At 40.0% G+C, this 26,006-nt stretch overlaps 1 protein-coding gene across 1 annotated transcript in view; it reads left to right on the top strand.

Moving 5' to 3' along the window:
• Window positions 1-26,006, top strand: part of ZGRF1 (zinc finger GRF-type containing 1) — a 554,924-nt gene that overhangs the window by 23,370 nt on the left and 505,548 nt on the right. The window contains exon 2 of the mRNA XM_069241594.1: window positions 23,921-24,005. Within this exon, the coding sequence (XP_069097695.1) occupies window positions 23,985-24,005 (21 nt within the window). The 5' untranslated portion in view covers window positions 23,921-23,984. The remainder of the gene's footprint in view (window positions 1-23,920; window positions 24,006-26,006) is intronic.

Here is a 26,006-nt window from a genome sequence, read left to right as displayed (position 1 = left end):
GCTGCGTGAAGGTAGAGGATTTGTAGCATTTGAAATCGGGAGGAGATGGCTAATGATCGAGGGGCCATCAACGCTTCCCTCCAATCAGACTCATCTATAGGGCCCTCCCACTTTAAACAGAGTCCCACAAGAGGTGGAGAGGTGTTAGTAAGTATGGAGTGGTATAACTTTCCTGAGGTGTTTATGCTGCGTTTCAACAATAAAAGATTAACTATTCATTACTTGAGATCCACGCTCGTATCATTACAAGTAGCCATGTCTTGTTTGGTATTGCCAGACTAGTAATAGAAAATCCTGCTTACTGGTGTAGTTGGATTTAATATTACTATTTTAGAAATGCCATCTTTAGAAAGTGGACATTTATCTGCACTTACTGCCATCTGTGCCTTACAGCCTATCTCCAGTCCACGTCTGGTCTATGCATGTTGACAGCTCCCCTTGTGCATTCCACCCAGAAAACCACAAACAGGACACTCGGTCACATCTGCATTCATCTGCATACTGAATGGGTCTTCCTGGGCAGGAAGGGTGAAAGGGGCTCACTACTTAAATTTCAAAGGCCGGTGGCCTGCCCTCGCACAAAGGACTGATAACCTTCCACAGGAATCCTGGCAGACAGGACTTGGCTGAAAGGGGAACTTGTGCACTTCAAAGCCACTTTTTGACGTTTCCCCCACTTTAAAGGCATTTTTGGGTATATAAACTTGGTATCTTACCCCATCAAATCAGACCGTTCTGGACTTACACCTACACTCTGTCAGAAGAACTGCCTGGCTGCCCAAATGACTCATCTGGACTGCTTTGATTAGAAGGACTGCTACCCTGCTTGTTGCCCTGTTGCCTCTGATAGAAGGACTCTGGCTTCCTCCTGAAGTGCTCCCATTTCTGAAGTCTCAGATCCAACAAAGATGCATCGTCTGTGCCGCGTCGGAAAATCGATGCAACATCTTATTTTTTCACGCATCTCCTCCTCTGCGGTACTCGTGAGTCGTTATTTTTTACGCATCCTAGGTACGGTGTGTTACAAAGAAACTACTTTTGAATTCTAAGGATTGAGACTTTTAAGTCTTTTAAGAGTGATATTTCAACTTGTGCTTATTGGATTTTTGTCGTTTTTGACCTCATTTTATTCAGATAAGTATGATCTATTCCTCTATACATGTGTGGTGTATTTTCGTGGTGTTTTCACTGTGTTACTGTATGATTGATTTATTGCAAAAATACTTTACACATTGCCTTCTAAGTTAAACCTGACCCCTCAGTGCCAGGCTACCAGATGGTGGGCACAGGATAACTTGGATTATGTTGTGACTTGCGCTGACTAGGATAGTGGTCCCTATTTGGACAATGGAGTATACCTCTACCAACTAGAGACCCCATTTCTAATTCCCATTATGATTTATTTCCAAAATTCTGTGTCCTAATACTTTTGGGGGGTACTACTCTGTCTCCTCTGAAAACATACCCTGCCTTATTGATAGATATTTCATCCTTAATTTACCATACATTTCTGCATTTGTTCTGATTTCTTTCTTATTTGTGCATTCCTTTGTTATGAAATTATTTTCTTTGGTTAAAATCTCATCCTTATTATACTCTACCCCCCATTCTTCTTTCATTGTCGCATATTTACTGTATTTAATTACAGCCACGAAAAAAATCACCCCATTCATCCTTCGCTTCTTCTTTGAGTGGAAAAGGTGAACGGCTCAAGTAGTCTGCTATTTTGTTTCTCTTTCCTGGTAAATATCTTACTCTATGCATGAAATCTAAAAGTCTTTGAGTCATGCCTGCTATTCTGGGTGTGGCTCTAACAATACTACTTGATGTCAGGGCTTTCATTAGTGGTTTATGATCTCTGCTTAGGATGACGTTTGTACCCCAAGTTTACTGTCTGAATTTCTCCATTGCCCAGACAGCAGCTAACATCTCCTTTTCTATATCTGATAATGTTTCCTCTGATGGAGACAACGATCTAGAGGCAAATGCTACAGTATATTAATTTCCTGTGTCTGTTAACACTGCTCCCAGCCCCTCCCTACTGGCATCTGCATTTATTGCGCTGTCCACACTTGTATCAAAGCCTGGCAAGGGAAGAGCTGTGCATAACTCAATTTTAGTTTCTTCAAAATCTTTTTGTAGCTCCTCTGTCCTTACATATTTCAGTAGCAGCCTAAGGCTATGTGTTTTCATTGCATAATTTTGTATAACATTCTGCAAGACCTAAAAAAGACTTAACTTTGTCTTTAGATGTAGGTGCTGGAGCATTACTGACTGCCTCAGTTATTTTTCTTTTATGTGGTATGCCATCTCCCCCTACATCATTTCCTAAATACGTAACTGATTTCTCAGCAAATTTGTGTTTTCTTAACTCTGCAGTCAACCCTTTCTCTGCTAATTTTTCTAGAACTGACTTGAATTTCAAATCGTGTTCTGATTTGTCTCGACCCATCACCAGGATGTCGTCCTTTTAATTAGGGTACCACAATTCCCAGCAGACGTGAACTCAAAACAAGGAGTCTGGCTAGTACAGCATAAAATAAATTAATATATATCGCACAGGCCAGTGTAACAGTTCGAAGGTGCCTCGTGCTTGAGATTGGAGAGCACGTGCATTGCAAGCATTCCTCTTGATAATAGCAAGCGAACTAGATCAGCACATGCACATTAACAAAGAAGCAGAACACTTATCGCATGTGTTACGTAGATTGAGTCAGCACTCAGAAGGCAAGCACACAAATCATTGTATAAAATCCAAAAGAACGCACATCTCGAATTGCGAAATTCCAGGCAAGGGGCATCACAAAAGCAGAAAGTACACTGAAAGCGTTTACTTCTTGTTTTATACTGCCATCTAGTGTGAAAGCAGCATAAGAGAAAATTATCAATTTAAAATAAATTAAACCTCTGTAATAAAAGATCACATACATAAACAACCTAGTGAATAAACGACATTTTCATTACAGACAATTATATTTTCAATCAGACAGTACAAAATATTTAAATAATATATATGAAATATAATCAAGATGTCAACAAGCACAATAAATGACACAGCATCGGTATCTAGACAACGTATGCCAGATAACAGTGTAGAAGACAGCATTTCAAGCATGTTATTTATAAGACCACAAACTTTTGACATGTCAGATTCACAAAATACAGGGCCACCGTGGGAGAAATGACATAGGTGGTTTGAGCATTATTTGAAAGCGGCGTGCAAAACGCACACTGATGAACAAGCAAGATATTTCCTAATTAACTTAATAGGAGATGATGTGGAGGAGTTGCTGACAACTTACCCACCTGAAAAAATTCAAACATATGAAGGAATAATTTTTTTTTCAAATGAACACTGTGACCCACGAAAAACTATTGATTTTGGAAGGTACACTTTCAGCATAACATGCCAAGAAGCAGACAAAACTATGGATGAATTTGTGACCCAACTGAGAAAATTATTAGCACATTGTGATTTTCACAAATTTAATAATGAAGAAGCAATACATTTGTGAGTAATTGGAAGGTGTCAATCTGTTACATTCAGAAAAAAAATATTAAAAGAATCATTTGATCTGCCGAAGATATTACAAATGGCTTGCTCAGAAGGAAGAGCTGAACTTCACGCAAGTAATATAGAGATCAAACAAATGAAAATAATGGATCATATTGGGCATATAAAAGGAAGACCAAGAGATAAAAAATATGTAACTAAAAAAAAAAAAAATTGTGCTACAGATGTGGAATGCCATTTCCACATTCAAGAATGTGTCCAGCTTTAGGACAAATATGTTGCAAATGTGGAAAAAAGAATCTCTTTGCACATGTATGTAAACCAAATACTCAGATGTTCAAAACAGATAATTATAGAAAACAAGGAAATCAAGTAAACAACTCTCCATGTACAACAAATGGAAAGCTAGAATAAAGACAATGATATATACATCTTCTGTCAGGAGCTTAGAAGAAAGACTGAGCCTGATTACAACCTTGGGGGAGAGGACTACTCTGTCCCAAATGTGACGGATATTCCATCCGACGTTTTACAAGTTCCATAGGATATAATTGAACTTGTAATACTGCGGGTAGGATATTCATCACATTTGGGATGGAGTAATCCCCTCGGGTAAGGTCGTAATCAGTCCCTATATTTCATCCAACATAAAGGAAAATCAGTAGGAAATGAGGATCATCATGAACAAGCAAACTTCTTGGAATAAAAAAGAATAAGCCAAACAGCTTCAGTAGAACTGAAAGTGGGTCAGCATAATGTAAGATGTGTGTGTTCGATAGTGGTGCAAAATTTAACATACTGTGTCTGTCTGAATACAGCTAAATGGTAAGCAAGCCAGTACTCACTCCATCAGCTATAAATGTGTTTCGTGTTTCCATGGGTAGCAAGAAAACCAGTGGAAATCCTGGGAAATTTTACAAACACCATCACATATGGAACAACCTTGTTAAAAGAAGAAAAACATGTTTTAAGATGAGATGTCCCTGCACCATGTTTAAGTAATGTGACAGCACAAATAATGGGGCTTGTAGCCATTACGTATAACATAACAACATATAGAACTCTACTATATAAGGAGTTGAAAAAATATTTTGCAGGTCTTGGCAAATTATGTGATACTCGTATGACTCTGCATATAAATGAAGTTGTGCGTCCAATAGCTCACCGCAGGGTACCAATACACATACCAACATGGGTAGAGTTTGTGACAGCAAGATATCATAGAAAGTGTTGTTGGACAGGATCCTTGGGTTTCTCCCATTATGGTGGTCCCAAAAAAAGGAATAAACAAAATTTGTATCGGTTTGGATATGCGTCAACAAAATTTAGTGGTAGAACAAGAACGGCACCCAGATCCTAATTTGGTAAATCTGATCAGTTGTTCGAATGGAGCGGCAATATTCTCAAACTTAGACTTATGCAAAGGATATCGTCCGTTGGTTTTAGACCAACAGTCTCAGTACATTACTACGTTGGCAACTCACAATTATTTCAATACAAAAGACTAAATCTTAGAATATCTCCAGCTGCAGAAATTGTTCAAGAAATAAAATAAAAAAGTAATTAAATCTGTGAATAATTGTTTTCATTACAGTGATGACATTCTTGTGTATGGCACAGATCAAAAGGAACATGGTCAAGCACTTAAAGAAGTATGCAACTGTTTAACTGAAGCAGGTTTAACTTTAAACAAGGACAAATGATTGTTTGACAAAACAGTTGAATTTTTTCAGACACATTTTTTTAAAGCAACGAATGCATCCTGATCCATCAAAGATAGATTCAGTATGTAATACTCCAGTCCCAACTGATGTTTCTGAAGTAAGATCTCTTTTAGGTATGGCAAGCTACTATTCATTACATACCTTAATGTGCAACAATCCGTGCACCCATGAGAGAACTAACATAAAAATAACAAAGCTTTTGGTGGTCACAAGAAATTGAAGACTCATTCAACAGACTTAAAGAAAGGGTGACATCAGCAGAAAATACGGCCTATTTTGATACAAATATATGCACTGAATTGACTGTAGATATGAGCCCAGTTGGATTAGGAGCAATGTTAGCACAACACAAATCAAGAAAAGATTAAGACATGTGGTGTCTTATGCTAGCCAAAGACTAGCTGCAATCGAACAAGCATATTCTCAACCAGGAAAAGAAAGCCTTGCCCTTGTAAGGGCCTTTGAACACTTTTTTTTTTTTTACTTCAAAAACCATTTTCAATAGTCCCAGATCATCAAGCACTCTTCACTATGTTTGGGAATCCCAAGGCAAAGATGCCTCAAAAAATAGAAAGATGGGGAATCCCTCTCAAGGAATATCTATACAGAATTTTACACAAGCAAGGTAAAGACCTTAACCCAACTTGGTATATAGCTCGACATCCACTCCCAACAACAGAAAGCAACATAGCATTAGCAGAAGAGTATATTAACTTTTAATTGAGCACTCAACTCCAGATAGAATCACTGAATATGCACTTATGAAAGAAAGTATGGAAGACAGCATACTTCAAGACACTATTCACATGAGAAAGGAAGCCAAATGGAAACAGGTCAATAATGCTAACACATTTACAAACAATGTTATATAAAAAGAGATATTAGCATTTAAACAGATTGAAAATTAATTATCAATATCTGCAAGTGATCTACTGCACAGAGGTACTCTAATTATAGTACCACAATCTCTGTGAAAAAAAACTGTTGAGGCAGCACATGAAAGTCACATAGGTGTAGAAAAACAAAAACATTTTAAGAGTTAACGTCTGGTGTCCTGGTTTAGATGTACTTTTGGAAAACAGTGTTGAATCACGTCATCTTTGCCTGTGTACTGGGAAACATCCATCTCCAGAAAACCTGGTTATGTCTAAGCTTCCTGATGCTCTATGGGACTCAGTAGCTGTTGACATATGTTCCAATGAACTCTGAAAAATATCTACTCGTTGTGATAGATGAGTATTCACGATTTTCAGTCGTACAACAAGTTACCTCTACAGCATCAACATCTGTACTTTCTCTGTTAGATGATGCATTTGCAGAGTGAAGTATACCCACTACACTCAAGTCAGATAATAGACTCCCATTTAATGGAAAATTAAATGGAATTGTGGCCACAAGCAAATGGAATGATTGAACGATTCATGAGCAACACAAAGAAAACAGTTAAACTAGCACAAATGACCCAAATTTAGGAGGATACAAATCATAGAGTTCTAAAAGGTCACACATTGCTTTGGGTGGCAGTATGGTTGTAGAAAAAAATCAACAAAGGAAAGCAGACCCTTTGTTTCATAAAAAGCCTTTGCAAGTTACTCAGGTAAAAATAACTATGTTGTCTGCTGCCTCTCCACATAAGTTCATCAACAGGAATGTTTCATAATTCAAGAAAATAATCACTCAAAATTATGAACAAAGAATGTTCTACTTGGTTGACGTACAAAACAGAAATAATAAGTATCCTCTGAATGATGAAGTGATTGCAGAGCAAAGAGGAAGATGGTAAAGAACAATAACGTCCCACCAGGAACAGCCGCCAGCCGCAAGGGTTAATTGAAGAAATATGAATGATAGTTACTCAATAATTAGATTTGTATTTCACATTGTTTATTCATTTCATTTATTAATTTTATTTTATTTTGACAGTGAGGGAAGATATATTGTGTGAAACAATGCTGCCTGGTGCAGTCGTGCATCTTTTAATTCAGGGATTCTGTTCTGGAATGTGGGGGTTCAGAGGAGTAAGGCAGAAAGAAAGTAGTAATCTGTTAGGGATGATAAAGTAATGGTAAACTAGAAGCTGCTATCACTCAGGTTTTGACAGACACAAAATAAAGAGTGGACTGGCAGAGATACCCACATTTTGAATTGGGATGTCTAGAGCACGATGTCAATGTCCGTTTTGTTCCTTTCTCCATTTAAACGAGGGCGGGGCAAAACCTAGTAATTTCTTTTCCTTGGAAAATGCCATAAAAAGTTAGCAATATTATGGCTTAGGTAGGCAAATGTTATTTGCCGGTACCTAATGTCATGTTTTTACCTAAGTGTATACTTCATTAAAAAGTATTACGAGATGCAGCACTGGTTCAAGTAGAAAATATATTTTGTCAAGTACATTTCTGTACAAACCAGCCTCCTGGTTGTATTTCACAAGACGTTTTCATGTGAGATGCACGCTTGGGTAAAACATTTACGTGTACGTTGAGAAAAGTCACAAATTTAGTATAACATGAAATTCAGGCATTTCACCAGCAAAATTAAACTTTAGCTCAGGCTTAGTTTAGACATGTATTTGTTCAGAGTACAAAAGTAAAGTTTGTTTCACAGTTTCAAATGAAAACACATCCTGTTTTTGTTTTGATATGCTACGTAGGTTTCTACGTGCACCATACCAGGCGTCTCTCATCCATTCCTGTTTTTACCTTGAATTCTGATTTGCTTTGCTCATCCCATCAGAAATGCGAGTCTACAATTTACCAGAATAACATATTGAAATACTTGAAGGCCCACTAACAAGTCATGACGTTCTTTAAGGTCTGCATTTTGTCTGTGAGATGGTTTGTATTTTGGTTTGTAAAATGTGTATGTCTTGTTAGTATGCAAACCTTGTGAAAAGGGTTTATTATTTTATAGGAGCACTTTTGAATAGCATCCACCTAGTCACCTTAGTTTCCATTGATCAATTGAGATTTTATTTGCCATTGATCCGTTTAAATTAGACCATGTAATTGTTTAAAGGTGCCGCTTAATATGCACTTTCTTACTGTAGTATGCAAAGGGCCTGATTTAGATTTCAGTGGCTGGGTTAATCCATCATAATGGTGTTGGATATCCCGTCTTCCCAAATCTAAATCCCATTATGTCCTATGGGATCTAGATTTCGGCGATGGGATATCCGTCATTGTTGTGACTGTGTAACCTCTCCAGCAGTATTTAAATCGGGCCCGAAGTGTTCAAATGTTTTACCTTTTAAAGTGTGAGACAAATACACTGTGCTGATTGATAGTAAAGAAATGTATATTATTTTGGGGATATTATTGTGGTATGCTTAACTGGAGTATGGGTAATGCGTAAATTGTGCAAAAAGATTAAATTGAAAAAGTCAAAGAATGATCAGAAGAGGGAAAAAAAGAAAAGTAAAAAATTGTTCAGGGAAAATTCAAAAAGGGAACAAAAGCATCAAGGGTTTGAATTGACAGAATTTTAGCTGATGCAAAAATTTGTGGGTGATAGTGTGATGACCCATTTAGTCATCAGAGGAGGGATTTCTAGCTCAGGTATTTAAATAAAAATTATTAATGAGTGTTCATGTATTCTGAGTAATGGATTTCCATAGAAAATGTAATGACGATAGAAAAATAATCCACGCATTTGAAAATATGATCATGATGAGTGGCCACCAGTGCTCTACTATGAAATGTTGAGTATATGTTTGTCTAACGTAGTAATGTGTCAGATAAAGGGATATGTATTATGTAATAGCTTTATTAATTGTAGACCTCAACTTAGCGGAGGTCTTGGCTTACTTGCCAGGCCTCATGTCAAGCTGTATTACTTAACGTTTAATAAAATGGCTGTTTTCCATTGTATTGTGTAGATGTGCTTGTAGCCAAAAGTCTTTCTCATGAAAACCGACTGATAGAAGATGCTGTTCTTGCTAAGTGTAACAATATGAGTGTAATGTGTGTGACACTGACTTTCTCAGGAGAAGAACAATGGAGACACTGACTGGAGTAGAAGCCGCAACAATATTGTTACCTGATGAGCCGGATGATGAGGACATTGCAAGAGAAACCAATTGGTGACATGTGAACGGAGTAGTGGTAGAATTCATAGATTTGAAGTTTTAGTTTTATTGGACAAAGTGTTAACATGCGATCCCTTGACCAGTAGGGACTTGGGAAATTGTTTTAGGGAATTTAACTTAATGGCACTGCAACAAGAGGAGATACGCCATTCTCTCTATTCTTCTTGAGGGTTTACCTCTATTCTTTCGAGTTGCTTAAAGACTTTGGGTTTTTGAACTTTGATGCTGAATCCTGATGTCTTGCTGACTGAACTGATGTCGAAGATTATTTTAGCTTGCCGATCCAATTGAGGAGAGGTATTATTGTACACGTTTGTTATGCCCCTTTTGTTTTTTTTCTTTCTAGGTACCAACCACACTGTTTTGATAGAGCCATAGTTAGATGTTTTCCAAATTTGTGTTACTAGATTGTTTTGCATGAAGCCCAACATGATAATGCTAATCTGATGATAGATAAGGATTCTCACTAATGAAAATCTGCCAATAGGGAATAAGGTTTGATGAATTTCTCTGCTGAACCTAAATGTATGTGATATCATTTGCGCAATTGTTCTTGTTATTAATTTGCACTGTAACCTTTGAGTGTGTAGTAGTTCAAGCTTTGATTAGATTGCTGTTCTTGCATCGATTTGGACAGCCAGTGTTGTTTCTGTATGTGTACCATTTGATTTTTAGATTAATTTACATGTAAATATAATGTAGGGAAATAAATATTCTAACTTTTACTAAAAGGTGTGGTTATTCATGGCTGAAAGGTCATGGTGTGTGACAATTACTAACTCCAATGATTATTAATATCATTGATTATTGATATTGTCGTTTTGATTATTGATCTGCATGTACTAGAGTTACGGTGGGATCATCTTATTTGTGAGTCAAAAGGTTCATCAGCCTATTCGCACCCCCTTGTAAGTTTACTTAGTAAGGTCAGACGTGCTAACAGCTGTGGCTTCAATAAACGCATATTCAGGTATCCTGCGTGTGGAGACCTGATTACAGTTTTTTGATTAGTTCTTGCTGTGTTTTAGGTGTTCCCAAACATTGGTGTCGTGAATAGTAAATGTTATAGATTTATAACAATTAATAATTTTGGATTGTAAACCCTCTAACCCTCTATTTTGAAGTTCATTGATTGCAGTGATGTATTGTTTGCACTCATGGCTTAGACTCGCCAATCGTTTAGAAACTGCATTCTTGGTGATATTATGCTTATCGTCTCAACATTCCCAATCCTGTAGTGGTAGGGAACATTATATATTGTGCAAAGCCAGGGGGCCTGATTTTACGGTTTCATTGTTTTACTCCATTGTTTCATTGTGAGTTGTGTTACATACGTTATACAATGTTACCTACATTTCCACTGTAAATATGTTTATAGATTCAAGGGTTATTATTAAAATCTATGTACCCACAACTCGGCCTGGACAGGAAGATCTTGACGGCAACTATAACATTGTTTTGTGCTTATTTGTTTATTACACATTTAAATAGCACATGCATAGCCACCTCCTCCTTTCAAGTAGTTGTTGATCGCTCATCCACATTTACCTGGACAGTCAAGGAAGCTTAGAGCCCATGCCCAGTATGTGAGCGCCTGGTTGCTAAGGGCACGTGTCTAGATCATGCTCTGAGTACTTGGCCCCTGTCACTGGAGTCTCGGAGAGAGAAGTCAGGCAGCATTGCTAAGCCCAAGGCCAGCTTAGGTAGAACATAACTTGAAATTGCACATGACTGAACCACTACCCTCCCACCAATAAGTTACATTTGCATACGTTTCAAATGAGATGTGTGGTACCTGGCAGGCCTGGTGGAAAGTCTGTTTATTCTAGTGTCTGCATATTCTTTATTTTTTAAGGTTTAGTATTCAGCCATACAGATGATTGAGCTTGAAATGATTTCTCCTATGAAAGGTTACAGTGCTGTCTCACCTATTGTCTTAATCTACATTAATTTACATTACTACTAAATGTATGGTTACTAGGAAGATAGCTCACTGGGTTAAGCACCTATTCACAAACCCGAGTCATATAGGGTTAAATCTCAACATTACTAGCTCTGTCTTTCTTCCCATCAAGTTTGCTCTAGGAAGTGCCATTAAGCCGAGTAATAAGGATGTATATAAAAATGTGAAATACAAAAAGTAAATGTAATAAAAATATAGAGGAATAAATGCTGTGACTCGCAGGTCTGATGAAAATACTGAACAGTGAAGAAAGTTACATTTTTACTACATAGGTGGCTTGTAAATGGACATATATCACCTATATTTATTCCCTGTTACCTCTTCCTTTACTTAACCTTTTTTCAATTACGCCTTGTTGTATGTAGTTTACATTTTATAGGGAGATTCCCGATCTGGCCTTACTACCCTTCAGCCAGTCTTTCTTAAAACCATCGCCTACTTCTTTAATTACTCGACCCCAGGCTAACCCTAAAACCTAACCTAATCCTTTCCCTTATCCCAACAACCCAATTTGTGAATTTGTGGTCTGCCCCTAACCCTGACAGATACTGTTCAAGCTCTGCGAATGAAGACAAGGTGAGCTTGCGACTATGTACATTTCGAACGTGCGGTCCGAGCTGCAGTTAAGACTTATACAGTTTTACCGGGCGGAAATACCACCCAATAAACCGGGCCCGGTGCGCGCAGGAACACCCGTTCTCTCAGACTCAGGAGGAACGGGGTTACACAGGTGATTCGGCTTCGCTTGTCTCGTAATCAGGGCCGTTGTGCACCAACAGTTGGGAGTCGGACTAGTGAAGATCTGCTCGTCTAGCTGCCATTCGTTAAAACAAGCCAAACAATGTCTCCTGACTGTCTTTCGTTATACAACAGCGCCATCTTCAGACACTTTCAGAGATAAACGCTCAAAGCTGCATATAAATTGAAATGCTCCTGATTTATCATCTCGCAGTATCGTGCATCACACACATTAAAAGTAGCATTGGAAAGTGGCACCCGAACATCTCGAACACAGGTGGACTCATTTATGGCAATGTGATTATAATTTAGAGCAATAATAGTAGGAAAGAGTGCTACATCAGACTGCACTCGGCTACCAAAAGAGTGCCTCCAGAGTTATGGAAGATTATCACTCACTCATTGCAGGAGGAAAGTTTGTCGCACCTGACGTAGAAAAATACACACAGTATAAGAAACATTTTGGCAGTAGTTGATGCTTGTTTACTTGGCTTAAACAGTGATTGCAAACCACATACGTCACCTCACAGTCTTATGTAATGGAAAGCATTTTATTTATTTGTGTTTTCTTGACGACTACATTCATATTACCGAATTGTACTACTATATTTCTGCTAATTATCGGAAAGCACTTATTGTGTATATTATCAATGTTCGGTGTGGTACTGACAGATCTTGCTCAATAACGCGGATTTGTCTGCAAAGAGCTACAATTGTACAAAGAAAGAACTGAGCAGTAGGAAGATTTATAAAATACTTGGGCGCTAGATGAAAAGACAGATGTCTTCCACTCTGCACTTTAAATAAAAACAAAGTACCCAGCGGTTGAAGTGCATACAAAAGTATGAGAAATATGATTCTAAGTAACATGTCGGTGTGGAGGGGGGCAGAGAAGGAATCAAAGTTGTGGCTAAAAGTAGCAAAATAATCTGTGTCGTCTGGTAATTCTTAAAACGATAAATAAATGGAAGTTAAACTAATCGGTGGGAAATGCACTCTTTTATGTTACAAAACCTCAGTTGGTAAATGTGAGCACTGCAGATGTCTGTGTATGCAAACAGAGTTAAATAATTAAATCCTGGTTTGCACAATGGGGAATGGTGTCCTCTATATTTTGAGAGTGCTACGAGGCCCCAACATATGACAAGGCACTGTGAATATGTAAGTCATTATTCTAAAATTTTATTACTCGCAGTACATAGGCGACCACAAAATGTGCAAAAGATTTAATTCTTAAGTTAAAACAAGAACTTGTCAAGTATATATTTAGTAATATTACGCAATCCGACTGTATATAATGCAAACATTTTTTATAAATGTCCTTTAAAAGCAATCACTTCAGAAGTCCGCTCAACTCACATAAAGATTAAAGGCCTCATTACAATCTGGCGGTCTAATGACCGCTAGGGTCGCGGTGGTGGTCGGACCGCCGCCACAGTCAGACCACCAACACTGCCAGTTTTCACCCCCACAACATTCTGACGGTGCTGACGGACCTAATCCGCCAGGGAAGTGCTGCAGGCAGCACTGCCCTGGGGATTAGGAGTCCCTTCTCCACCAGCGTTTCATGGCAGTAGCACCACCAGAAAACAGCTGGCGGAGACAGGGAGCAGGGGGCCCGTGGGGAAGGCTCCTGCACTGCCCATGCACTTGGCATGGGCAGCGCAGGGGCCCTCCTGTCCAGCCCCGTGGCAATGTTCACTGTCTGCCTTGCATTGAGGTCAGGTGTTTTAACCTCACAATAAATGATTTCACAGGAGGTGCTGTTACTGTCCTACCATACCCTTCCCTTTAAAGTAGTGGTTTTCAAACTTGTTAATGCCACCCCCATCCCCCAAAAATCATCGGGCACCCCTTAGAATTTTTCTTAACTGGTCTTTTAAATAGGCAATGTTTCAAATTGTCTAGATTATTTAAACATTGCAGTTAAGTTCTGTTAACCATTTGTTAAAAAAAATGCAATAAACATTTTTATGCTTAAAACAAAGCATTATTATCTGTATAATCTTTCCTTTGAACAGGAAAGGGGGTTGGGAGCACACTGCCTCTCATCCCAGCACAGTTTGCCCCTTTGCATCCTGATAAATGCAGTTCACAGCTAGCTCTTACTTCAAACTTATTTGTAGTTTTTCACCACAGTTGATGCAGACATTTCTGTATATCTCTAGACGTGTGTTTCTGGGTTTAGCCCTTCATCAGTAGATAGTAGAGAACAAAGAAAATTAATCTGGGGTTGGTGGAAATGCTGCCAAATTCCTCTCAGGTCAAGTACCACTCACAGGCACGCAGGTGCATCTCCAAAGCTTTTCAGTTCACTGGCTCAAGGGAGCCTTTTAAACAGGAAAGCGGGTTGGGAGCACACTGCTTCACATCTCAGCACAGTCCCCCCTTTGCATCCTGGTGAATGCAGTTCACAGTTAGCGCTTACTTCAAAATTATCTGTAGTTTTTCACCAAAGTTGGTGCAGACATTGCTGTATATCTCTCGACACGTGTTTCTGGGTTTAGCCCTTCATCAGTAGATAGTAGAGAACAAAGAAAATTAATCTGGGGTTGCTGGAAAGGCTGCCAAATTCCTCTCAGGTCAAGTACCACACACAGGTGCATCTCCAAAGCTCGTCAGCTCACTGGCTCGGTTGAGCCTTTTAAACAGGAAAGTGGGGTTGGGAGCACACTGACGAGCTTTGGAGATTCACCTGTGTTCCTGTTAGTGGTACTTGACCGGAGAGGGATTTGGCAGCATTTCCAGCAACCCCAGATGGATTTGTTGTTCTCTGCTCTATATTGATGAAGGGCTAAACCTAAAAACACGTGTCAAGCGATATACAGTAATGTCTGCACCAATTTTGGTGGAAAGCGACAGATAATTTTGAAGTAAGCGCTAACTGAACTACATTTACCAGGATGCAAATGGGCAAACTGTGCTGGGATGTGCGGCAGTGTGCTCCCAACTCCCCTTCCTATAATCTTTCTTTTGACCAGAAGTGCAGCCCCTGGGATCACTTGAGGCCCCCTTAGGGGGGCCCACCCCCCTGGTTTCAAGACCCCTGCTTTAAAGGGAATTTGCAATATTTCCTTTCCTTGCTTATTCCATCCACTACCAGCAACAGCATCATGAAGGCCAAACCTAAAGCCTCGGTGGTGACTCAACAATTTGAAACATTGTAACACCAATGCTGGAATTGCATGGTGCAGATGCATTCAAAACCTTTTTAAAGAGGTTGCCAGGTGTGTGGGTCGAAGGTGGTGCAAGTAGTCCAAATTATGTTATGACTCAGAAGGTTACTAATGTATGAGTAACACTCTTTAGTATCTGGAAATCTAAAGTATCAATACAAGGTCTAGTAGTTTGTAAATTGCCAGGAACCTTTTTTTGTGGTTATTTTTAGGTTTCCCCTACCAGACACCGCAAAGTGTGTGGTTGAGAAACACCCATAGCAGACTCACTAAAAACCTACAGCGGGCTTAGAGCCCCTCTCTCAACAATTACTTGCCATTAGGTTGCTTTATTGGCACCCTCCATTTTGCTTGCTTTTTATTCACTGCCAACTTGCCTTCATCTTCTTTTGTTTGTCCCTCCTGTGCAGCACAGCCTGTTTACCATCCTTTTGTTTGACTGACTTGTATCCTTTCACTGCACACTTTTAGGGAATTACTTTTTCTGTTTGGTTAAGCACTAAATAAGAGCGCATGTGTTTTGCAGCTCTTTGCCTTGTGTGCTTTTCACACTGCCAGATACCCACCCCTGTGCTTTGTGTTGCTTTTTCCCTCATGTGCTGCTCGCTTTTATGAGGTCCAAACTTCACCACCCAGTGCCCATGTTTCTCTCTCCCTCATGTGCTGTTCGTTGTCTCTCATGTGCTTCTTACCCCTCCGCGTTCCATGTTATTATCTGCATCATGGTCTTCCCTGCCCCAAGTGTTGCTCTGTCCCTAGTGCGCTGCTTTTCTTCTTTTCTCCACCCACTGCTCTGTTACCACCCCATCTGGCGGTAGTCTTATATTTTTTATTTTGTGTTTGTGTCCTAAAAAAGAGTAAATTATTTTATTTAGTCATCTAAGTGGTGTCCGCCATCTTGGATCAGTAAATGAAAAGAAAGGAGAATGGCACCTGTGTCATTCTCTAGGTATGTGCATGCCTGGTGACGCAATTGTGCTTCTGCAGGATGACACACCCAACAACAAAGGTTGCAACAGGGCTGTAGGAGAGAGTGAGCCACTATTAAATACTTGAGTAAACCCCTATCATTATTGTTTCAGAAACATTGGCCAGGAGCATTCGAATTCCAGCTCAGCTGATAGATTCCAGTCACCCCCATCACAACTTTAGTTGTCCTCCTTCCGTTAGTAGTCATTAGATTTTTGAGATTAGCACTGATTTTGCGATGTTGGGGATGTAGACTGAACCAATAATTAAGGAGCACCTTGTGTCGTGAACTTATGTCTTCCCAATGGGTTAGACCATGCCATTTGCACTCTGAAAGGTAGTTGGAGGTGGATGAGAATAGGCTCACCACCCTTACTGTGGGCAGTGTTTTGGACATCAAAGTTTCATTCAGATTTGATTACCCTGATGCCTGTATCATTTTTTTTTCTTTCTACCCAGTCTCACTTGAGCTTCTTAGCCTCATTTTGGGATATGTGGGAGTATTGCATTAGTGCTGTGCATGGTTTCATAGTTGCTAAGCAGTTCAGAACTTTTTTTCCTTTTGATATAATTTGGCAAGCCACTTATGTTTAGGGACTATTCTGAGAGGGCACTGTTTGTATACATTTTACTGTAGATATACTAGTTTGCTTCATTTATGTTTGGATGTTATAGTCTTTATTCTACTAGTGGGTGTAGGCGAGGTAGTCTGGTTCTTTGGGATAGATAGGTTTCAAGTAATAGTCTGCCAATGTATGTTATAAGCTAGAATACAGGAACGTGAAGACAATGTATGCTACTCTAATACACTGAATGCCTCATTATGAGTTTGGCGGGTGGCGGAGGTCGCCCGCCAAACTAGTTAGGTCGGAAGACCGCCAGTTCGGTCTTCTGCCCTCTGGACCTATTATGTGTTTCCCGCTGGCCCAGTGGGAAACTACCCACAACATTGATGTTGGCTTGTACTCGAGCCGACTGCCATGTTGCGGTGTGTCGGGTGCAACAGCACCCGTCGCGCTTTTCACTGCCTGCAACTCAGGCAGTGAAAAGCACAATGGGGCTGCTCATGGGGGGCCCCCCTGCACTGCCCATGCCACTATCATAATGTGGCTGTGGGACCGCTGCCGTGACTCGTAGTGAGGGCCTGAGTGATCTTTAGTCTGAAGTGTTAAAAGCCTAGGCTTTCTGTGGATTGCTGTTTGTCTCAGACTTTAGAAGGGTGGACTTCATGGGTATTTTGAGGCTGCTTCTTTACAATAGTATGTCCTATTCTAGCATTGTGTGCTCTTTATCTGATGTATGACTCATCAGGCTGGTGATTGTACTTTGAGTGGTTTTCTGGATTTATCGCCATCTCTTGATTAGGGATCTATCGATCTCTAGGGGTATATCTATTTTACAGGGGGGGTGGTCACAAGTGGTCTTCTGTCCGAAGTGATTAATATCTGCAAAGTGGCAATCTGTTTGGCTTAATCTGCAAAGCTAATAACAGGCATGTCAGGTGAGGACTGCTCCACTTTATCGAGGAAGCTCTCAAGTTTCTTTGGGTCATGGAATTCCTTCAGTCTACCTTCTCTCGTCACCAACATCACAGCTGGATCTAGCAGGCCGTGTCTAGGTTGTTTCGATTTGAGAAGTGGGTGTAATGGTAGAAACTTCCTCCACATTATAATAGTCTCTTAGGAGGAGTCCACTACAAATTAGATTTTGTGGCCTTTATGGGAGTATGGACCATGTTTTCTCACCGTTTGTAGGATTAGCCTTGCATGTTGCCAATTGAAGAGACACATGACTATTGGTCTTGTGATGCCTTTTCTATTGTTTGTTCCTGATCATAGCCTGAGCGCCCACTGAAACTCAGTTGGTGGGGAGCAAGGGGTTCAGAATACTACAATAAATAGTTTGGTAAGAATGTTGACTGGAATCCTAACGTGTCATCTTTTTCCTCTGTCGTTGAGACACCATACTATTGGATGTTAACTTTTCTGCTTTTGTTTTCAAGGTCAGTTACCTTTTTTTGGAAGTTCCACAGATCTGGTTCCCAGTCAAGAGATTCAATTACTCTCTTTTCAAAGGCTTCAAGGATTTTCTCCGAACCGCTAATTGGACTTTAAACATAGATATGTCTGAAGCTATCGATTTCAACTCTTTTATTGTCTCAGTGGTTGAGAGTTCCACTGTGTTAATCAAAGATTTAGTTTCTTGCATTTCCTTTATGAGTGTGTCCAAAGTGATAAAGGTCAGAACTTTTTCTGAGGTGGGTTAGGATGTTTTCATATTGCCACCTTTCAATACCTCAGCAAAAAGAAGCTGTCTGAAGGCTTTACTCCCAAGCATCTGCCCACCATTACAGAATTAACGTAAGCTGTATTGCCTCTCCCTTTCCCACAGGCAAAACCCGCACTGAATCATGATGGAGGAAGCATTCACCTTCCCTGTCTTTCAATTTGGCAAAAGTTAATTTTCAGCTTTTGAATATATTTCTAACTGCTAGAGGTGGTAGAATCCCATGTTTCACATCTGACTGTTTTCCACGGGATCACCCAGACAGTTGCAGCCCCCTCGTTGGACGATGACATCATCAAGTTCGGTCTTTCCCAAATCAAAATGGCCACATCTGTTGAATCAACAATGATTTTCTTCAGAAGGCTGTGCAGTGATAAGTACACCAATTGTCTGCTGCTAGTGAGGTTTTCACGTTCCTGCTGCTCCTTCCTTCATTTCTCACTTTACTGCTGACTGTCAGCAAGTAGGATCATTGCACTAGAAGGTGGTGGAGAGACGGCTTACCATCACAGGGACTCAGTGGCAGCACTAGCACTTCTCTGGGTAAATTCTGTTCTCCGCAGGGGCCAACAGGAAGGGCGCAGTGGTGTCTTCAGCAGTTAGGCGCAACCTCTGTGTCTCTCTCTGGCGGTCTCCTATAATGTTGGGGGTCCACAACACTGGATGGGGTGTTGCTGTTAGGGATCCACAACACTGGATGGAGTGTCGCCGAACGTCGTGAGCTGAAATTTAGCCCCACGGACACCTTGGAAAGCTTTAGTCTTTGTTCATATGCTATATAGGCTGTGGTCCATGTGCCTCTCGTCAGCGTCAATAGCTCTTTTAATAAAGTTGTTTGGAACAGGGTGGGCAGAGATTTTCAGAAGGGGGCCATGTTCTTTATGGCCGAGCTCCTTAATACTTTTAATGCATGATGAAAAGCGTGAACTCTTACAAAACAGAGTTTGCTTTTGCATATGAAACAAAGAACAAATGAAATCAGCTACATTTGGTGCACTGTTAAAGCATAGCTACCAAGTGGCTCTGTGGCACGTTGGGCACCTTCATTCAGTCCTGCCTGGCCTGTTAGCCGCATCACGGTGAATGCTAAGATGTTTGTGTCCTTAATGGAAATGCTAAAAGTAAAATTACAAGCCCCAGAGTATAATGTGCTCCTGTCTGAAATGTGTGTTGCTGAAGGTATCTATCACACATGATTTGAAGCCTCTTGGCAGTGCTGCAAAAAGCCAAGAAAAATGCAGTTTGTGTTTTTTGTGTCTGTGTTCCACTCCGAAATGTAATTCATTCATTTCTGTGGTAAAACAGTTGTTTTTGGTAAACTTTGACATGAAAATGTTGTAGCTAATATCTCCATGTGACCACCCCACACCTAGCCCTTCCTGTCGTCTGTACCTGCAGGAAAGGTGCAACCAGCCCCCTAGTGTTTCTGGTGAGCAGGCCCATCATGTTTATCAGACAAGGGGCTGACGGACGGTGTCTTTTCAAGTGCTGATGCTCTCGGTGTCTTTTCAAGTGCTGATGCTCTCGGTCTGTTGCTAGTGGGAGCTCGTTAACAATCCGGTACCACAGAAAGAGGTGCTTAAATGCTGATGCTGCCCAGAACAGTGAGAGGCTCCTCTGATCAGGCTTTTTAACAGTAGCAACAGCGCGTTTAGAGACGCAAAATGAAAACCTACGTGCTGCACCCGAGAGACTCCCGATTGTAGCTTCCAGGTACAAATGACACTTCCAATCCTTCTTAGACTGCAGGTTAAAGGGGTGGCGCCCCTTCTCCAAAATTAGTTTTGCGGGGCTCAGTGTGCATAAAGGGCGCGTTATTTGTTTAAAATACTCAATGAAATTGTCAACGAGAAATGCAATAGCAAAGCGGTTTGGTTTACCTAACTGGTCACAAATAGAGCACTTTTTAAAGACAGGTTACATTGTTAAGGCACTTGTTGAAGAGATGTGTGTGTCCAGCAGTGCTGATCCCTGACAAATCAAAAAACAGAATTTGATCCAGGGCCCTGTGATTCACCCTATCTTTGCCCTTAATCCGCTGAGCGAAAAAACTGTACCAAACGCTTTTCTGCTGAAGGCCCCTTTGTGTCATTAGGGTGATTTGATATGGTTGACATTTGTTTACGTTTGCGTCCCACGTCCATAGACACAATTTTAATCCGCTTGTGTGACCACATTTCCACCTTTTATTTTGCAATTTATCTTGTCAAAAATGTTTTTTTTCCTTTTGCCCAGGACAATGGTGCTATGTAAACTGTTAAAATTATCTTGCAACTGCTGTTAAAAGTTACTAATTGCAAAGTAATACTCTATGAATTTGTCAAGCACAGGATTCTATTTCAAATGTATTAGACCACATCCTTAGGGACACAAGCCACGTGTATTGTGGAGGTTTCTTAGCCATGTTTCTCGGTACACAACTCTTTTGGAGCTTCTCCTCCCAACACTACCCTTTTCACCTCATTCAAAGCACTGGTCTCCAGCAAGTCTCAGGATGGATACAACACTGGTAAAACTGCAGGAGTGGTTAAGGTACTCACAGCAGCAGTGTGTGTGTATGAGAATCCGATGGTCACAGATTTGTTTCATCACAAAATAGTTTAGCTGTTTGATGTGCCTGCTGTTGAGAATTGTGATCATCCTACAGCGTTCATGTAAATATCCTAGTAAGACTTCTCAGTGGGTTAATGCATTTGTTGCAGTGATCATGGAGTACACAGCACGTTACAAGTTGCTGGCAAAATATCTGTGGGATAAGCGACTAAGCGTAAGTTTGAGTCTTTGTGAATTTTAACTCAATCTTTTAAGGCTGATAATATGAGAACCATTATATTGTAAAAAAAACTTCAGTTCTATTTTCAGTTAATATAATTTAATAATTAGTATAATTACTTATAAGTACAGTACATCATGCTTTGTGTACTGAAAAGTTATGTTATTTTTCTCGGCTATGTGGATGACATGAAGCAAATTTATCTTGCTTTCCCTCACTGTTCTGTTAATATCATCACATATTTTATTCACATTCAATCTGAATGTGCTATGTCTTTTTCTAGACTTTGAAACATTTAACTGCTATCATGTCATAGATCTAACAAGGCCAATACTTGTTTTTCCTTCTTTGCCTACTGATTCTTGAGTCAGATGTCGAAGGGTTCAGCTGTCCTACCTTTGACTTCCAACATCTGCTCTCTGCCAGAACTCTCTGAAAAAATGAATTACTCCTTGATTGTCCTTGAAGCAAACAGCTTAGCATGCATAGAAAGTGTGCTTAGCTGTAGATGTTTGTTTCAGTGGTAACAAACAACTTTGTGTGCTTTATTTCTCAGAGCACCAAGGGTGATGGGAGGAATGATAGCAATTTGTCTATCCACTGGCAATTGCTCGGGGAAGCATTCCAACACATCACTGTTTTGCTCACCATGCGACCACAGTTTGGACTGAGCCATATCCAAATCAGCCTAGACCCTGCTCCTCATAGGATCAGTCCATCTCAAACTGCCAAGTCCACCCTGAACCGAAACACAAGAAACCCAGGACCAGTTTTGTCCTAGTTATGGGCTCATCAGTCAGGTACAGCTTGGTTCCAACTGGCAATTCGGTCTCAACTGCCCCAGGAGGAGCAGGGTCAAGACTAATTTGCATATAGCTGGGTCCAAACTGAGGTGGCATGGTGTGCAAAAGAACAATGGGTTGGGATCCTACCCAGAGCAATTGCCAGTGGTAAGACAAATTCAGGCATTCCTCCTATCACCTTTTGTGTGTTTAGTGTACCTCCCTAAGTGGCACGGGTATGCCCAAACGTGGGTCCCATGCTTTCTGTGTCACTAGAGCCAAGTTGTACCTGGGTGATCATCCCATAATCTGGGCAGAACCGGTCCTGGATTGCTTGTGTTCCGGTTCAGGTAGGACCTGGTCTGGCAGTTCCGACTGAACTTTTCCCATGAGGAGCTTGGTCAAGAGTGATTTGCATATGGCTGGGTCCAAACTAGGGTGGCACGGTGAGCAAATGAACAATGGGTTGGGATGCTCCCCTGCGTGATTGTCAGTGGTTTGACAAACTGCAAGCATTCCTCCCATCACCTTTTGTGTGTTTTAGTGCTCGGAGGCATTCGCTGGGGCACTTTGGGTGAATCATGGCGCTTCTTCATATCCAGGGCCAGTTTCTGGCCAGCCAGACACTGTGGGAACTGGCTTTCGTGATCTCTCAAACACTGCTTCTAGTCCTAGCTTAATTTAGAAAAGGATGAATCTTTAGTGGTAAAAGTTGAAACTTCATGACTGATCTATTTAATATATTTTACTTTGAATGTTATCTAATTATGTGTTTTACTTGTTAAGTTAGGGGGTAGTCCTGGCTTTTTAATTTTCTGTTTAAGCAATCCCCATTCTCCTTGTATGATATGTTTGTTTCTAATTTCTTGTCGATCTTGAAGAATCATTAAATCTGCTTTGTATCCAAGATTTCACCAAGGTTTTTGCTACTGTAGAGAACACACAAAGCCCTTTTTTCCTCCCACCAACCGATGAGTATGGCAGTGGGGCAATACTTAATGCTTATTGCTGTATTCTGGCATGCCTCTGCTCATTGGGCCAAAGGCAGTCACCTTAGAATCAGCCCTGTTTATAGATGATTTGTTTCTGCCTCCCCTCTATTCTATTTTCTACATTGCACTGTCCCAGAACACAGAATTTGGTCCTAAAGCTATAACATTGCAAGTATGAACAATATCTTCAAGCTGTATGTTGACCAAAAAGTATGGAAAATTCTTAAAGCTGGATTGTGGTTTTCTGTCTTTAGAACCTATAATTGTACTAGATATGCCTACTGAACTTGACCAATGAACTGATAATCTGTGGTGTGTAAATTAAAAATGCCCTGTTTACTCTTATCCGGGCTACCATTTTTTTGTTGCAGTCCTTACATCAGTGAATTACTCTCTATACAGGAGCACAAGTGCTTCACAAACAATTAAATTAAAAGACAATCCCTCCCCATTAAGAATACTCCAGACCTCCTCTTGGGTCTGGCAAATTTAAAAACCCTTTTTTATTTTTAAATACTACATGGAGCGGCCTTTGGGACAGCCCCCTTCAGCTACCACTTTGAGACAGTTGCGTCTTGGATCAGGAGTGGTTTACTCTTACCTACATGCTGTTACTTAATGGGCGTATTATTTCACTTCATGCATCATTTGCAGTGCATGAAACGCATTGTTTTCACGCAGAGCAGGTACTTATAGGTACTAATGATGAATGCTGAAGCCTTTCCTGAAAATAAGGTTTCTCAAATAAAAACAACACTTACCTCATGGTAAACACATACTTAAAATGTTATATAAATGATCCTGTAAATTAACTGTATTTCACTGCCATCACATGTTGTAATTGTTTGGGGATTGAGAGTGTTGATACTACAGACATTGGCCAATAACTTATTCTGCATATGTCATTGATGTTTTGCAGGCAATGTGACGAATTCTGAAGTGCAAAATGTGAAAAGAATGATTTTGTTACCGTTGGGGAAATCATGACATGCCAGGAGTTTACTGTAAGTCTGATATGTCTCATCTTCAGTGTATTTAATCAGTGCATGGACAACTGAGTGACAGTGTGAAAATGTTAATGGCAAATAAACAAGAAAAACTATTTTACTGTGGAAGAAAACATAGTCCTATGGTAGTTGATTTTTGCCTCTGCATTCTCTGCAGATATACCGCAACTATAGCCTTTTCTGGAAGCCTTTTCAGTCTATAATTTGAGTTTGAGGTTGCAGTAAGATTAAGATCAAAGCACGTCTGCAGAAGCAAATCTCACTAGCCACACCAGCATCTTTGAATACTGCATGCTCCAAACACCAGATTTCAAGATGGCCAGAATCAGGAGGGTGTATGTATTTGTGATGTATCTGAAACAGGAACTCTCCCTGTACTGTGTTGTACCCAGAAAGAGAGCCACTAAGCTTCATGTGAAATGGGTGCTGCCCTTCCTGGGCCTGGAGGTGAATGAGAGGAAGACTCCAGGATAGCAGTAGTCCTGGTGTGTTCCAGGATTCCATGGGTCTCCGAAGTGCATGGACAGGCCCAACAGGTGATTGTTCAGGGTAGAGCAGTGACTAATTACGCAGCAAAAGATGTTCATATCACTCCAATTTCTAGATTAGTTTCAGACTGCCAGACTTCAGGAAAGTCCTGTACTTTACTGAAGGGCATTCACAAAACATGACCTCCGATTTACTTGAAACGTATTTTAGAGCATGTAATTGAGAAGTTCGGTGAAAGGACTAATGCTTTAGTTCAATTCATCAGGGGAACCAAGTGTTTATATGAAGAAAGATAATGTTTACAGTCATATGCAATTAAGAGTCCTCACAGGGAAAGCATAAGGCACATTGATGGTGTGATGTCGATTTTCTTGAGTTGGTTACCCTGGGCATGTTTCAAACCTCCCAACTCAAAGAATTATATTTTCAGTCATCACTGCGACACTCAGACTGTACGCCTGAAAAGTAATCCACCCTTGTAATGGAGGTTTGAAAGAGGATGTAGCAGAAATTAGTTTATTACATAGAAAAGGGAGGGCGGTAAAGGTGGTTACTGTGGTGTTATCACGTTGAAAACATCATCCCCATAGACTTCACACTTGAGTATTATATTTTGCAGCAAGACAATCGAGGGCTAATTATTTGCCTTCAAAAATATTTTATGCGTTAGTAATTTATCATGTTCGCTACACTTAATTGCTTATCATTTTTCACAGCAGGAATTAAATATAAATATTGATAGTATCTTTAGAAACACGAATATTTAAATGTTGATTTTCAATGATTAAACAGTTCTGGGTGGACATTTAAGAAAGTGTGGAGAAAATTCCAAATATCAAAATGAATCTGGATGTTGCAGACGTTTTCCTGGGCATTCATCGTGCAAGCAACTTACCTCCACTGTAAGAACAAGATATGTTCGTCAGAGACACATTGTTAACCTTGGGTACACAAGCAGTAGTGTATAACTAGAAGAATTTGACGGAGATTTCCATATGAACATGATGGGCATGGGCCTCTTATATTAGAAGTTTGGATAACATAACCTAGTACGGATCAGATATCATACATAGCAGGAGACTTCAAAGGAACAAAGTAAATTGGAAGTTACACCTTGTTAAACCACTGTATAAAACGGTTATATTACTGCTTAATTCATCCTTGTGCACTCTCCCAATGTGGACTTGTGCCACATCATGTCATCACACTAAAGAGTCACTAGTTAGTTAGATAACTAGAATTTTTGATATTCTAGATTTAAAGTTCTTGATGTGCTCTAAAAGTGATATAGATGTGTTGGTGTCTTGTCTTTTTAATTGCCATTTTCTTAAGTATATACTGAGGCATTCTGATAATCTCTTAAATTTTATGCAGTCTTGTACATATGAGTTGGGAAGCCATATAAAACTGCTCATTATAACGATTATCAAAGGTATCTTGGTAACACTGGATCATGTAATCTATGCTTTGTATTACATTAATAAAAGGGTCTGAACTAAACTCAACGTT

Source organism: Pleurodeles waltl, chromosome 1_2 (genome assembly GCF_031143425.1).
Source record: "Pleurodeles waltl isolate 20211129_DDA chromosome 1_2, aPleWal1.hap1.20221129, whole genome shotgun sequence".
NCBI classification, from domain to species: Eukaryota; Metazoa; Chordata; class Amphibia; order Caudata; family Salamandridae; genus Pleurodeles; species Pleurodeles waltl.
The sequence above is the reverse complement of the archived record's forward strand: the minus strand, read 5'-3'. Positions and strand labels throughout refer to the sequence as shown.